At 47.5% G+C, this 14,158-nt stretch overlaps 1 protein-coding gene across 1 annotated transcript in view; it reads left to right on the top strand.

The window, feature by feature from the left end:
- The window catches only part of LOC146045086 (uncharacterized), a 62,951-nt gene that overhangs the window by 41,905 nt on the left and 6,888 nt on the right, over positions 1 to 14,158 (top strand). Inside the window, exons 11-12 of the mRNA XM_083163770.1 lie at positions 6,366 to 6,397; positions 8,854 to 9,029. Of these exons, the coding sequence (XP_083019896.1) occupies positions 6,366 to 6,397; positions 8,854 to 8,982 (161 nt within the window). The 3' untranslated portion in view covers positions 8,983 to 9,029. The remainder of the gene's footprint in view (positions 1 to 6,365; positions 6,398 to 8,853; positions 9,030 to 14,158) is intronic.

Genomic DNA, 14,158 nt, shown 5'->3' with positions numbered 1-14,158 from the left:
ATTGCTTGGAGGAGCCATCGCCAGCGGGGTCTGCGGGGTGCAGCATAAAATGCACAAGCTGCCGTATAGTTATGAGCAGCTCAGTCAAAGGGGCTCCTACCAGCAGCCGCATGTGTATGTAGGTATATATATGGTGGGGGCAGGGCAGCCAAGAGGTATGCCGGGCCCCGGTAAAATGTTGGGGGCACGGCATAATTGCGGGAGGCATGACCACCTCCCGTAACTAGGCCACACCCCAAAATGTTTATGGGGGTGAAAAAACACTCTAAAGTCAAGGGGGGAGTGTTATTGCCTACCCCCCACCTCAGCAGCAGCAGGACACACCTACAGCATGTGCTGTGCTGAAAGCAGGCTCAGCATGAGCTCTCACGCTGCCAGTGAGACGCTCATGCTGAGCCTGCTGTCAGCCCGGGAGGGACTAAGGAGGAAGGTATGGGGGGTCGGCCTAGGGCCCCTTACTGGCCCCTACAGCAAGCCTGGGCCTGGGTAATTAGTACCTGCTCCTCCCCACTCTCGGCGGCCCTGGGCAGGGGCGCACCAGAGAATTTTTGGCTAGGGCCGCAATATTTCAAGTTACGCCACTGCACACACTGCCACTGCAATGCCAGAGTTCCTATACAGCCCTAGTCCATCCCTGAGTGGAAGAGAGGCCCTCATTATAATTGTTTTCATTGTGCCGGTACTCATAATACGTGCTAGATGGAACAAAATATGCAACCCTGCGGAATGGGTTTGTAACATCCTATTATGTGGAGGGTCACAAAAATGACTATTAACACTTTAAAGGAAATAAATCATAGGCAGTTGCTGGAATGCCAAGCGATCTTTTTGTTAACATTCTAACTATAAGAACCTTGCAATATAGGGTTCTGGTATTCAATTAGGGGAACCACTGCATCTTTTTCCTTCTACACTGCCATCTAAAGATCTAGTAGTGGATTTCTTACTCCAAATTGTTATTAAATGAAATCCAGGGAAATATCACTACAATTTTTTATTTACAAATAAAAAACCGCTGTGCTATAGCCAAATATTAAAGGGCATAGACAGTGGTGAATTTCCCATAAGGTGGTGGCACTTAAATGCTTGCCTTGGTACTTTCGAAATATAACAGTAATTGCAAATTTTTTGCACTATCCTACATGTCATGCACCTACTGCCCCTGTAAGCTGTATACATCATTTAAAAAAAAAATGTAATAGTAGCTTTTAGCTGTAATATTCTATTAAATTGACAGTCATCAGATTGTCAACAAAGCCCATGATTCCTAAGTTCTAACCTATTCTAATGCTTTCCCATTACACTAAAATGTTTAACACACTTAGGACCTTATTCTGGTCTATTCGGTAGTGGGTGTTTGTTCGCATGGGGCCGATGTTTTCTCAATGCGCATTTCTGTGCATGTGCATGCGCTGGGTGTGTGTGGCCACGATGAACGGATTGTTCACCGGGTGCAAGCACCCAACCTTGTGAGCGGGGGTTGGCAGGAAGGGGTACTCGTCCATGGGAACACCCAGAGTTTCATGGGCGTTCCCATGGTAATGGATCAACAAATGTCATCTGCCCACCCATTTACTCAAGAATGTTGATGTGGAAGGTTCTCACTAGCATGCGAATGGATGTATACAGATGGAGCACACGCCGTCTAGCAGGAGTATGGCGGTCGGATCGCCAACCGCCAGTTGTGGAAGGGGATGCACGCGCATGAGACGCTTGTGTTTCCCCTTCCAACGGAGCTCCCCGCTGGTCCCCGCCAATCGCCTCCACATCAACCCCCCCTCCCCCCTAACTCTGCCCATCTCCCTAAAGCAGAGACAGGCAGGATTTGTGTCCACCGCCGCCCGGAAACTGGGACGCGAGTCCCAGTGAGATGGAGCGCCATCTCACCAGCGGGGGCATTCTGGCGAGCCCCGGCTGAGAGGAGCTCCATCTGTATGTAAAACATCTATTCGCATGCCATGCGAACATACATGTCATGCAAATGGTGAGCCGGTGTACCACCATTCTGATTGACTGGCAAGGATGCGACTTCACATCCAAATGAATAAACCAGAATAACCCCCTTAGGGCCTGGTTCAGATCTGTAATCGCAGCCTAGCAAACAGGTAAACGCCACCTGCCGCTTGGCCGAATGTCCGCCACCTGCGCCCGAATCCTCTCACTAGCATGCAAGGGGATTTGTACGCCAACACAAACCCTTGCATGTGGCTGAATGGGAGAGAAATCATTTGATGGTTTTTCTTTGAATTATTTTCCCCTTTAGTAATAAGTCAGTCTAGACTAACTTTTATTCCAGCAGCTATCTGCCGAATTCAGGGCAGGCGCTGACGTCATGAGAGCAGGCATCACCAGGCCTGTGTTATCAGGGGAATGCCTGGCGTTTTTATGGGTACCCCCATAAATTGCTGGACATTCTCCTGCTGCCACCCCTGCCCTCCCTAACTGGAGCGAATGGCTCGGCTAGTGTGTATCTCGCTGAAGCCATTTGCACAGGTGGTTTGCACAAGCGCATATTTGTGCGCGTGCAGACCCCCACCATCAGTAACAGGGCTGAATTCAGACACTAATGAATGGGACTAAATTGGCCCCTTAATTTAGGGCCAAAAATCTAAACTTGGTGCTAGTAACTGAAATTAACTATTTTGATTGTAAGAACCTAAAAAATACCTAATTCTGTTAGTTAAGATGAAAGTGTATACATTTATTGTGGAAATGTGTGGAATGAATAGTTTTCATATGTAATTCCTACATAAGCTATGTCCTGTTAAAGTCTTGATACCTAGCAAATACAGTGCGACTGACAGGTCCTGAGATTCGCGTATGCATGCTCCCGTGATCCTTGCTCTTCTATCAAAAAGCCATGCCTGCCAATGGAATGCAACGCATAGTTTTGGTTTATGTTTTGTACAGAGCATACAGATTCCTAAACTGACATTTTTAAATCCTCTAAAAACTTAAAATGTATTGAAAAACAAAAAACAAAAAAATTATATACGTTTTTTGAATCCTAAAAATCCAGCATATTTATAATCAATCAATAAAAATGTAGGGTATTTAGGGTGTTTAAGTCAAGCCTTAAGAGGGTACACTGTCATTTGTCTGATCATCTATTGCACTTATTAAGGTTCATTAGGATGCCCCACAGGATCCACTTGGTAGGATAATGCCGTACATCACCAGTTTTTTTCTTCGAGTCTTCCATGTTGGAATGACACCTGACAAACCCTCAGCCAGATGACAGTAAGTTCAGACAGGTCCAGGGCCGGCGCTACCCACTCAGCAGCTCCTGCAATGCAGGGAGGCGCCATGCTGAAAAGGCGCTGTCTCCCTCCCTGCTCTGCTAAAGCTGCCTCAGCCCTCACTGTCACTGCCTCCTGCATGCCGCCCGCAGCGCCTGTCTGACAGCGGGCGGCAGTATGGAGAGGCTGAGCAGCTCCCTGCACCGCGCACACTGTCCTCCTCCTGCGACCTGCCCCCTCTTCCTCAAGGACACCTGCGCTGAGGGATATAGCGCTGTCTGTGAATGCCTGGATGACATGTCATGTCCAGATCCACCCCATACCCATTGCTCCCTGCGCCTGTCAGCTGTCAGTCAAATGACGAACAGGCAGCAGCGCCGCCTCCCCTTTCTTCCCTCTTCTCAGTGTGCTGTGCCAGTGCCATTGCCAGTAGGGATGCCAATGCCGGGGCATTTTTTCAATCCCGGGATTCGGGATTGAAAAATGCTCAATCCCGGGATTCCCGGGATCCCGGGATTGGCTTCCCTAATAATAAAAAACACCATGGGCGCCCGAGCGCTGGGTGGGTGGGCGGTTGTCAGGGAGCGCTGGGTGCCGGTGAGCGGGCGAGCGCTGGGTGCCGGTGAGCGGGCGGGCGTCAGCGCTGGGTGGGCGGGCGAGCGGGCGTCAGCGCTGGGTGCCGGTGAGCGAGCGGGCGGGCTTCAGCGCTGGGTGGGTGGGCGATCGGGCGTTTGGCCGGGAGCGCTGGGCGGGCAGCCGTGGATGTGCGGCTGTGCCCTGCGCAGCGTGTCCTCGCAGCGTGACCTCGTCACGCTGCGCACTGCGGGTTATGGGAGAAGCCGGGCAGCGTCTGAGTGCTCAGACGCTGCCCGGCATTAAACTGCGCATGCGCAGTTTAATCCCGAAATCCCGGGATTGGATATTCCAATCCCGGGATTGAAATCCCGGCGTTTTGGGGGCCAAATCCCGGGATCCCGCCGATCCCGATCCCGGGATTGGCCACTCTAATTGCCAGTCCTCAACACTCTGCCCCCTCTATCTCCTCCCCTCTTCTTCATCTCCCCCTTCTCTCCCCTCCTTTCCCCCTCAGTCACGAGTGCTGCACATACTTTTTGTACTGCTTTCGGATCGCATCGCACACACATTGCACGCATGCCGTGTGATGCGATCTAGCCCATAACGTATGCGATTCTCGCAGTGTGCATGGGCACCTTTAGTGCCTGCAACATTTTGCGGACACAGCACTGAGATTGTCTATGCATACTTGTACATGCACCCGAGATCCTCCATAGGATCGCATGTTGCATACACTCCCACAATCGGGCTGCAGCTTGTTGCAATGGCAATGTGAAAGGGCGTAAAATGTATGGTTTGCAGGAGGGCGCCGGACACCCTAGCACCGGCCCTGGACAGGTCTCAACTTTGTTCTCATTTTGCATACTATAGTGCACTCCCTGACATTTCCTCAGCTCAGAATCAATATTTAAGTTTGTGGCATCCAGAGATCTGTCTCCAATACTCCTGTATCTCATGCCTTTTCAGAGGAGCACTTATCCAGTCATCTCTGTGACAGTCCTGTCATTAATATCTCAGTATCTCAGATCTGTCTATGGAAATACTTTTCCTAGTGGCTCTCTAACTGTTACTCCTGACTTACTAATATCCTTTAATATCTGTCTCATGTGTTCCTATACCTAGTAAAGTACATCCATACTGCTGCCATCCAGTTATGTCTGTCTTGAGTTAACGCTCAATGCTATCATTTAGGCCAATATCCTAAACATTTGCGATTCATTACCATTGGTAATGCTCTCCTACAGCACCGTGCCTAATTACCTTCACATCTGGTATACATTTTGGGGGACCACACGATGCGTCACGTCAGCAGCAAAGTCCTTCTGTTGGGGAACTGTAAAAATACAACCCTATTGCAATCTGTTTAAAACAAATGTATTTCATCTACACACACAACATTTCATCTGGATTCTAGAATAGCCGTAGAGTTTATATGGATATCTGAAACCGAGTAGTGATATGAATAGTCATCAAAGTGACTACTATAAATTAGAGATGTACAGGTTCGGATTTACCTGGATTTACATGGATCTCAAAGCGGGATACTATTGGCTACCGGCTGTCACATGTTTTGGAGCCAAATCCTGTTATAGCCAATAGCCAAAAAGATCCTGTTTTGAGATCAGAGGAAATCTGGGTAAATCTGAACCTGTACATCTCTACTTAGTATAAAGCCCTCTTGCATGTGTAGTAAACTGCGTCATTCATCATTGATCATAGAGATCATTTCTCCAATTCCCTATTTCCACTCACACCTTGGCAAAATGAGACTTAGATTAGGGCATTTTCTAAGTGATCTGACTAGATCACTTAGAAAATTCCCCTACATCGCTCTGTGTGTGTGTGTGTGGGGGGGGGGGGGGGGGGGGGGGGCGACAGCATTGCCCGGTTCTGGGGATTAATAATCAGCATGCTGGATAAATCTAGTGACATCGCTGTTCAGGGCCAGTGTTCTCATTGGATAACACTGGCCCTGACAGATCGCTCAGCACACATCGGTGACAAATCGCTGTGTGCTGAGCGATCTTGCTGAGCGTTCTGATAAATCTGCATTGCTCAGATCACTCAACAGTGTCGCCCCGTGTGTAGGCCCCTTTAGTTGAAACAATTTGGGCAACTGTTTAATTTAATTTAACATATTGGCCCTTATTCAGATCTGATCGCAGTACAAATTTGTTCTCAAAATGGACAAAACCATGTGCACTGCAGGTGGGGCAGATTTAACATGTGCAGACAGAGTTAGATTCGGGTTGGGAGTGTTGAAACTGAACTCTAAATTGCAGTGTAAAAATAATGCAGCCAGTATTTACTCTGCACAGACACAAAATAACTCACCAAAATCTAACTCTCTCTGTACATTACATCTGCCCCACCTGCAGTGTACATGGTTTTGACCATTTTGAGAACAAATTTGTACTGCGATCAGATCTGAATAAGGGCCCTTGTCAGGGTTGAGTCCATGAGTGATTTACACAATCTAGTCTACTGTAGATATAACACTTATATTTAGTTTTGATTTGTTTAATAAAATGCTATTTGTTTTTCTTTTAGAGTGTATTGGACCTAACAACCAAATTAAAATGGTAAGAAAATGTCTCATCATCTTGATGAATTACACGAAGGATTGTACTAAGGACCAGATTTTAGTCTTCTGGTGCTTCAAGGACAGTACAGATAAAGGAGAGACCTTAAAACAGTGGATACAGAATGTATTGTATATGTTTTACCACAGCACTGGTATTCAAAGAAACAGAGAGAACATACTGTAGTGCAAGTATTGTTTCTAATAAAATAACGTGAAATGTTGTTTTCTAGTATAATGAAATAAGATAAAAACAAAGAAATACACAAAATACGTTTGATCAAATACAAGGAATTATTGTATAAAGTAACATTTTTTGTGTAACATACACGTTGCTAGGGGTGTTTACATGCTTGTTGACAGAGGGCAGTTACATGCTTATTGCTAGAACATGCTTGTTTCTAGGGCAACTTATGTGCTTGTTGCTAGCAAGTTACATGCTTGTTGCCAGGGGGCTTAATGGGTCATTGCCAAGAGGGAAGGGGTTAAATGGTCATTGCTAGGGGAAGTAACATGCTCATTGCCCAGGGGTTACATGCTCATTGCTAAGGGTGGGGGTTACATGCTCATTGCGAGGGTGTTACATGCCTGGGGGTATTAAATACTCAGGGGGCACCTTGCTCCAGCATTCCCAGAATCCGCACTTCCAGGTAGTGCTGGGTGCACTTCACTCCCCTGACAGACGATAGAGGTGCAGGAAGACCTCTAGCATCTGTCTCCTTTAAGGTGGTGGCCATCTTTCATGGGGCATAAGGCCTCTGTCTGCCATGGGGGTAAGATAGCCATACACTGCAGTGTTACAACAAGAGAGACTGAGAGACCTGGGTCATCAACCCGTCAAGCACACAGGGTTGAACATGAGTTCAACCCGGACCGCTGTGCAGTGTAAACGGGTAATCCAACCTGTTCACTGCAGTAAAAAAGCCAGCACTGGGAGATGCTGTCATCTCCCAGCACCGGTTCAGGCCCCACCTCCAACATGGTGCCTCAGGAGCCAGTCTTAAAGGGTCACACATTGAGGGCGCTAGTCAAGTTTTCTAATGAGCACTGCACTTTTTTGACTCTTTAGTTGGTACCAGACTGCTGCTCAAATAAACTAAGGTGCTGTTTCCTTAGTATGGTATTAGACAAAAAAGAGCAAGAATGTGGAGCACTATCTGTGCCAATGAAATTATTTAGATTTACTCAACAATCCTAAATTGCTAAAATAAAAAAAAGCCTTATAATAGACTAACACTTACTGTATATCCATATAGATATCAATAAAATAACATGTAGCATGACAAAATAAATTTAGTGAAAAATTGGGGGTAATTCAGGCCTGCGTATATTCGCTGCCTAGCGAGCATGTAAACGCCGCTCCGCTGAATGCACCCCCCCCCCAATGACCAAAGCCCCTAGACACAATGCGAGTGGATGTGTACACTTACACATCCTCTTGAATGCGGCCGCACTGATGCTTAAGCAAAAGGGGTGAAATTAAATAGTATAAGAGATTCAGAAAGTGAGAGATTGGTAAGAAATCTCCAGTTTTTTTAAAGCGGCAACCATTTACACTTCAAAATCAATCTGGTTTTGCAGTGTACTGTAAAAGATTGCCGCTTTAAAAAAACTGGAGATTTCTTACCTAATGTCTCAATTTCTGAATCTTTCATCCTATTACATTTCACCCAAGGGCCCTTATTCTGGTATACTTGCAAAGGCAAATTCCTTCTTAAATGGACGGGGTGCAGATGTAATATGTGCAGAGAGCATTAGATTTGGGTGATTTATTTGTTTCTGTGCAGGGCAGCGCGCTGGGCGGCTTTGAGCCGAGAGCCGCTCATAACCCCAAGTTTCGCCCAATGTGTATGGGCCTTTAGTGGAGATTGATTGGGAAATGGTCGTTAGATTGACATAACTAAGGTCGAAATACATTGGGTCGACCACGAAGGTCAACGGGCTTTAGGTCCATACAGACAAAAGGTCGACATGGCTAAGGTCGACACGTGCATTAAGTTAATATTGGATAGCTCGACAGTCAACAGGTCGACATAGGCTTTTCTCTTTTAATTTTGAGCCAACATGTGCCGACAGGCGGTATTAAATGCTCTACCATCCACTAGGGCGTGGAGGGAGAATAGACTAATGTGCCAAGCGGAGGGAGGCACCATGCACGAAGCATGGCAAGCGTAGCAAGGTGGCGCGGTGCAACGATATGGTGTCCATGTCGACTATGTCAATATTCAGGACAACATTTTAGAAAAACCCATGTCGACCTTTTGACTGTCGGCCTTCCCAATGTCGACCTTATAACCCTGTCAACTTTAGCCATATCGCCCTGTCGACCTTCAGTGGTCAACCCAATCTATATCGACTTTAGTTTGGTCAATCTAACGACCCATACCCTATTGATTCTATTTTCAATCTTATATTGTGTTGATATCATACAAAATCTTCTGTGTCCACTGTTCACAGCCTGGAGATTACTGGATATACAACTGTCAGAATTGTACCTGTGACCAAACCTCAACAATAATATGCAAGCCAATCCAATGTCCGATACCGGTTGCACTAAACTTGCACAAACGGCTCTATTGCACTTGAAGTTCCGGATAAAAACTTTCCTTGTTGTAACAAGACTTTGTGTTTTCGTAAGTTTATTATTTATTAACAGTTTTGTATATAACGCAAACATATTCCGCAGCAATTTACAGAGAATATTTATACATTCACATCCGTCCCTGCCCCAGTGGAGCTTACACTCTACATTACCTAGCAAATGTACACGCACACCACTTTCGTAGACGCCGGGGAGGGACAGGGTGTACGTCAATTTGGGGGGCTTGGACTATTGAAAAGGGGGCTTGGCCTATACTCGCGGTGCTGCCGCAAGGCCACGCCGTAGTTTTCGGCCGCGGTGGGGGTATATCCAGCCCCTCTGCCTGCAAGAATAGACGCAGTGCGCATGCGCACAACGTTTATTCAAGGACAACCGACAGGGGGGACTCACAACTGCCCCCCCCCCCCCGCTGCAGGACACTGCCGGCGGCGGGAGGGACGTGGGAATTTACCAGAATACCGGGACATTCCCGCGATAAGTGGGACAGTTGGGAGGTATGCGCACACACAGGGTTTCATTTTGTTAGGAGCCAAAAATAACTAGTATATTTGTTTATTTGTAAGTTAACATTTACAACTTATTTGTAAGTTCACACCTAGCAGTGCAGACGAGGGACATAGGGTGGCAATGGGGCTGCGCCCATGGGAACGCACAGCGTTACATGAGCGTCCCCACAAATTGCTGGGCTAAAAAACGCCAGTGACGCGGGTGCAGGAGGGCGAGCAGCTATCATCAGTGGATGTCAACTACCCACCCACTTCCCATACAGGGAGCACGTAGATCGTAAGGTGCCCATACACGTACCAATTACCCGGTACTTTTTGTGCTAAAATAGCATCACATCCCATGCACAACACATGCACAACGATGCTATTTTAGCACAAAAAGTACCGGGTAATTGGTACGTGTATGGGCACCTTAAGACACCAGAGAGGTGTCTTAGATCTGCAACCGCTTGCAAAATTGGTGCATGTATGACACGCAAAGTTGCAAATTTCACAGCTTTGCATGTCAACCAGAATCCCCCCCTTGGTGTGGTATATTAGGTCCACAATGAAAGGTCGACAGTGCCTAGGTTGATGGCAAAAAGGTCAAGAGACACACTGTAGACATAGACAAAAAGGTCAACACAAGGAAAAGTCAAGAGATTAGTCGACACATGAAGCGGTCGACATGCATCTTTCGTGGGTTTTTGGTGTCAACTTGCAGATTTCATGACATGGATCTCAGATTAGTGTACCCCATTTCCTCGCATGGCTCATTTCACTTCTCTCACTTCACTTTGTATGGCTCACTTCGATTGTAAATGATAAAATCGAAGCATGGTGAGCGGAGTCCCCATGGATGGGAAAGTATAAAAAAGTTCAAAACATAAAAAAAATTCAAAAAATCATGTAAAGAAAACTAAACAGTTCTAGAATATCATCAAAACTGATCCAGACCTTAAACACTTTCAGAAAAGAGAGGTAATGACATTACGGGATTTTCATCCTAACAATTAAAATAACACTTTTTATCCCAAAACAATGGTAATTTTAAATGACTGGGGTCAATATCACAGTTTTCACACTGCTCAGATATAGGGTGGTATTCAATGACACCGGCGAGGTGGTCCGCCGAGGATCATTGAAAACAAGCTATCCCCACCATCAAACCCCCTTGCCGGTCGCTCGCTGTATTCAATGTTCAGGGGAAATCCTCATCATCAGGGAACGGTGAGAATTCCCCTAAACGGTGAGGTTTGTGGTGAGCCCTGGAATTTTGATGGCCACACTCGCCGTTTCCACCTCGTTGAAAAGAACCAGTGAGGTGGAAACAGTGAGTGAATGGTGGAGAGGGGGGGGAGGCAGTTGAATACTGATGTCGAGCTATAACATCGAGATATCAGCACTGTTCGCCATCATAGCTTGCCCTAATGCCGTTGAATATACCCCATAGTGTAATGTTGTTACCACCCACCCACAGTTGTTGGAATACAACTACATCCCCCCCTAACTCTCTGGTGACAATTCCATTATATTTTCAGTACAGAAGAATTTATTATTTGGAGACTGTGTTGGTTTACAGTGTCGGTCAGTTAGTAGTATTCAAAAGCTCGCAGCTGCCGGCGAGGTGGTTAAACAGCGAGGATCGCAGAAAATCAGCGATCCTCGCTGATTAACCCCCTCGCCAGCCGCTCACCCTATTCAACGTTCTGGGGGAATCATCACCATCACAGGACAGTGAGGATTCCCCAAACAGCGAGACCTCGGCTAATGCAGCAAACCCGCTGCATTTAGCCACAAATCTCGCTGTTTCTGCAGCCGCATACGCCGATTCCCCCTCGTTCAAAAACCGGAGCGAGGGGGAATTGGCGTATGAGGGGGGTGAGTTGAATACTGACAGGGCGAGTGGTGACAGCAAGCCCTGCTCGCTTTCACCGCTCGCCCACGGCATTGAATAGTCTCCAGTGTGTTCTCAAATACAGTAGCTTGATCTAAGGATTAGAAGGTAAGTATAAGACATCTGTGATGCGTTTCTCCACCTCTCTATTTTAAGCAATCAGCAGCTTCCTCATACAGTGGGGTATTTTTTTGAGTGTGGATATAGTGTATAGGTTTAATACTTGTATTTGAAGTATGACATTTTCATTTATTTTTCAACCAGTGAGCTTGAAGTTTTTTTCTGTGTGAGTAATGATTAGAAAGTTAGTTTGTGCTTTCCTTTATACACATTTTACAATTTAAACATTTTAATATGTTTTAATACTTATATATTAACCCTTTGAGTGCCAACATCTTTGTCCACTAAAAATGCCAGAGTCGCTCACATTTGTTATATAAATTCAAACAAAAAATGTTGTGTTAAAAATATATGGTACTTGTGTAGTTTCACGGCGGCAGTTACGCTGTCAGTGTAGCGTCCCTGTCAGAATCAGCGTAGTTACCACAGCCAGCATAGTTAGCGTAGTCAGTCAGAAGTAGCGTAGTGTAGTGTTCCCACGGCCAGCGTAGTTAGCATAATCAGTCAGAAGTAGCGTAGCGTAGTGTTCCCGCGGCCAGCATAGTTAGCGTAGTCAGTCAGAAGTAGCGTAGCATAGTGTTCCCACGTCCAGCGTAGTTAGCATAATCAGTCAGAAGTAGCGTAGTGTTCCCGCGGCCAGCATAGTTAGCGTAGTCAGTCAGAAGTAGCGTAGCGTAGTGTTCCCACGTCCAGCGTAGTTAGCATAATCAGTCAGAAGTAGCGTAGCGTAGTGTTCCTGCGGCCAGCGTAGTTAGCGTAGTCAGTCAGAAGTAGCGTAGCGTAGTGTTCCCGCGGCCAGCATAGTTAGCGTAGTCAGTCAGAAGTAGCGTAGCGTAGTGTTCCTGCGGCCAGCATAGTTAGCGTAGTCAGTCAGAAGTAGCGTAGCGTAGTGTTCCTGCGGCCAGCGTAGTTAGCGTAGTCAGTCAGAAGTAGCGTAGCGTAGTGTTCCTGCGGCCAGCGTAGTTAGCGTAGTCAGTCAGAAGTAGCGTAGTGTTCCTGCGGCCAGCGTAGTTAGCGTAGTCAGTCAGAAGTAGCGTAGCGTAGTGTTCCCACGTCCAGCGTAGTTAGCATAATCAGTCAGAAGTAGCGTAGCGTAGTGTTCCTGCGGCCAGCATAGTTAGCGTAGTCAGTCAGAAGTAGCGTAGCATAGTGTTCCTGCGGCCAGCATAGTTAGCGTAGTCAGTCAGAAGTAGCGTAGCATAGTGTTCCTGCGGCCAGCGTAGTTAGCGTAGTCAGTCAGAAGTAGCGTAGCGTAGTGTTCCTGCGGCCAGCGTAGTTAGCGTAGTCAGTCAGAAGTAGCGTAGTGTTCCTGCGGCCAGCGTAGTTAGCGTAGTCAGTCAGAAGTAGCGTAGCGTAGTGTTCCTGCGGCCAGCGTAGTTAGCGTAGTCAGTCAGAAGTAGCGTAGCGTAGTGTTCCCGCGGCCAGCATAGTTAGCGTAGTCAGTCAGAAGTAGCGTAGCGTAGTGTTCCCGCGGCCAGCATAGTTAGCGTAGTCAGTCAGAAGTAGCGTAGCGTAGTGTTCCTGCGGCCAGCGTAGTTAGCGTAGTCAGTCAGAAGTAGCGTAGCGTAGTGTTCCCACGTCCAGCGTAGTTAGCATAATCAGTCAGAAGTAGCGTAGCGTAGTGTTCCTGCGGCCAGCGTAGTTAGCGTAGTCAGTCAGAAGTAGCGTAGCGTAGTGTTCCCGCGGCCAGCATAGTTAGCGTAGTCAGTCAGAAGTAGCGTAGCGTAGTGTTCCCGCGGCCAGCATAGTTAGCTTAGTCAGTCAGAAGTAGCGTAGCGTAGTGTTCCTGCGGCCAGCGTAGTTAGCGTAGTCAGTCAGAAGTAGCGTAGTGTTCCCGCGGCCGGTGTGAATTTGTTCCTGAAACACCCCCACTATCTACGGCAGCCCGAAGCGTGGCGAGCGCAGCGAACCCCGCGAGGGGATGCGTTACGCGTCCTCCCGACCTTTTCATACCCCCACTATCCACGTTGGCGTGAAGTTGATGTTATAAAGTGTGGCGAGCGCAGCGAGCCTGAAGCGTGGCGAGCACACGCGGATTACCTTACATGTCCTTACATTTCTCAAACAGATGGAGCGCCTCTCCATCAGCGCCACCATGAGCCCCTCTCCGCCAAAGAGAGGGGATCATGCTGGCACCAGCAGTGTGAGAGAGGTGCTGACTAGGCTTGCCAGAGACGCCGGGGACAGAGATGCAGTTCCCGGCAACAGTACGAGAGTTACTTGTGTAGTTTCACGGCGGCAGCCTACGCTGATAACGTTGCTTAGGCTGCTGCCATGAAACTACACAAGTAAGGCAGCCATTGGGCTACACTGATAACGTAGCTTAGGCTGCCGCCATGAAACTACACAAGTAAGGCAGCCATTGGGCTATGCTGATAACGTAGCTTAGGCTGCCACTGAGAAACTACACAAGTAAGGCAGCCATTGGGCTATGCTGATAACGTAGCTTAGGCTGCCACTGAGAAACTACACAAGTAAGGCAGCCATTGGGCTACGCTGATAACATAGCTTAGGCTGCCGCTGTGAAACTACACAAGTAAGGCAGCCATTGGGCTACGCTGATAACGTAGCTTAGGCTGCCGCCATGAAACTACACAAGTAAGGCAGCCATTGGGCTACACTGATAACGTAGCTTAGGCTGCCGCCATGAAACTACAC

This window comes from Crinia signifera, chromosome 11, assembly GCF_055691185.1.
Source record: "Crinia signifera chromosome 11, ASM5569118v1, whole genome shotgun sequence".
NCBI classification, from domain to species: domain Eukaryota; kingdom Metazoa; phylum Chordata; class Amphibia; order Anura; family Myobatrachidae; genus Crinia; species Crinia signifera.
This window is presented reverse-complemented; position numbering and strand designations above follow the sequence as displayed.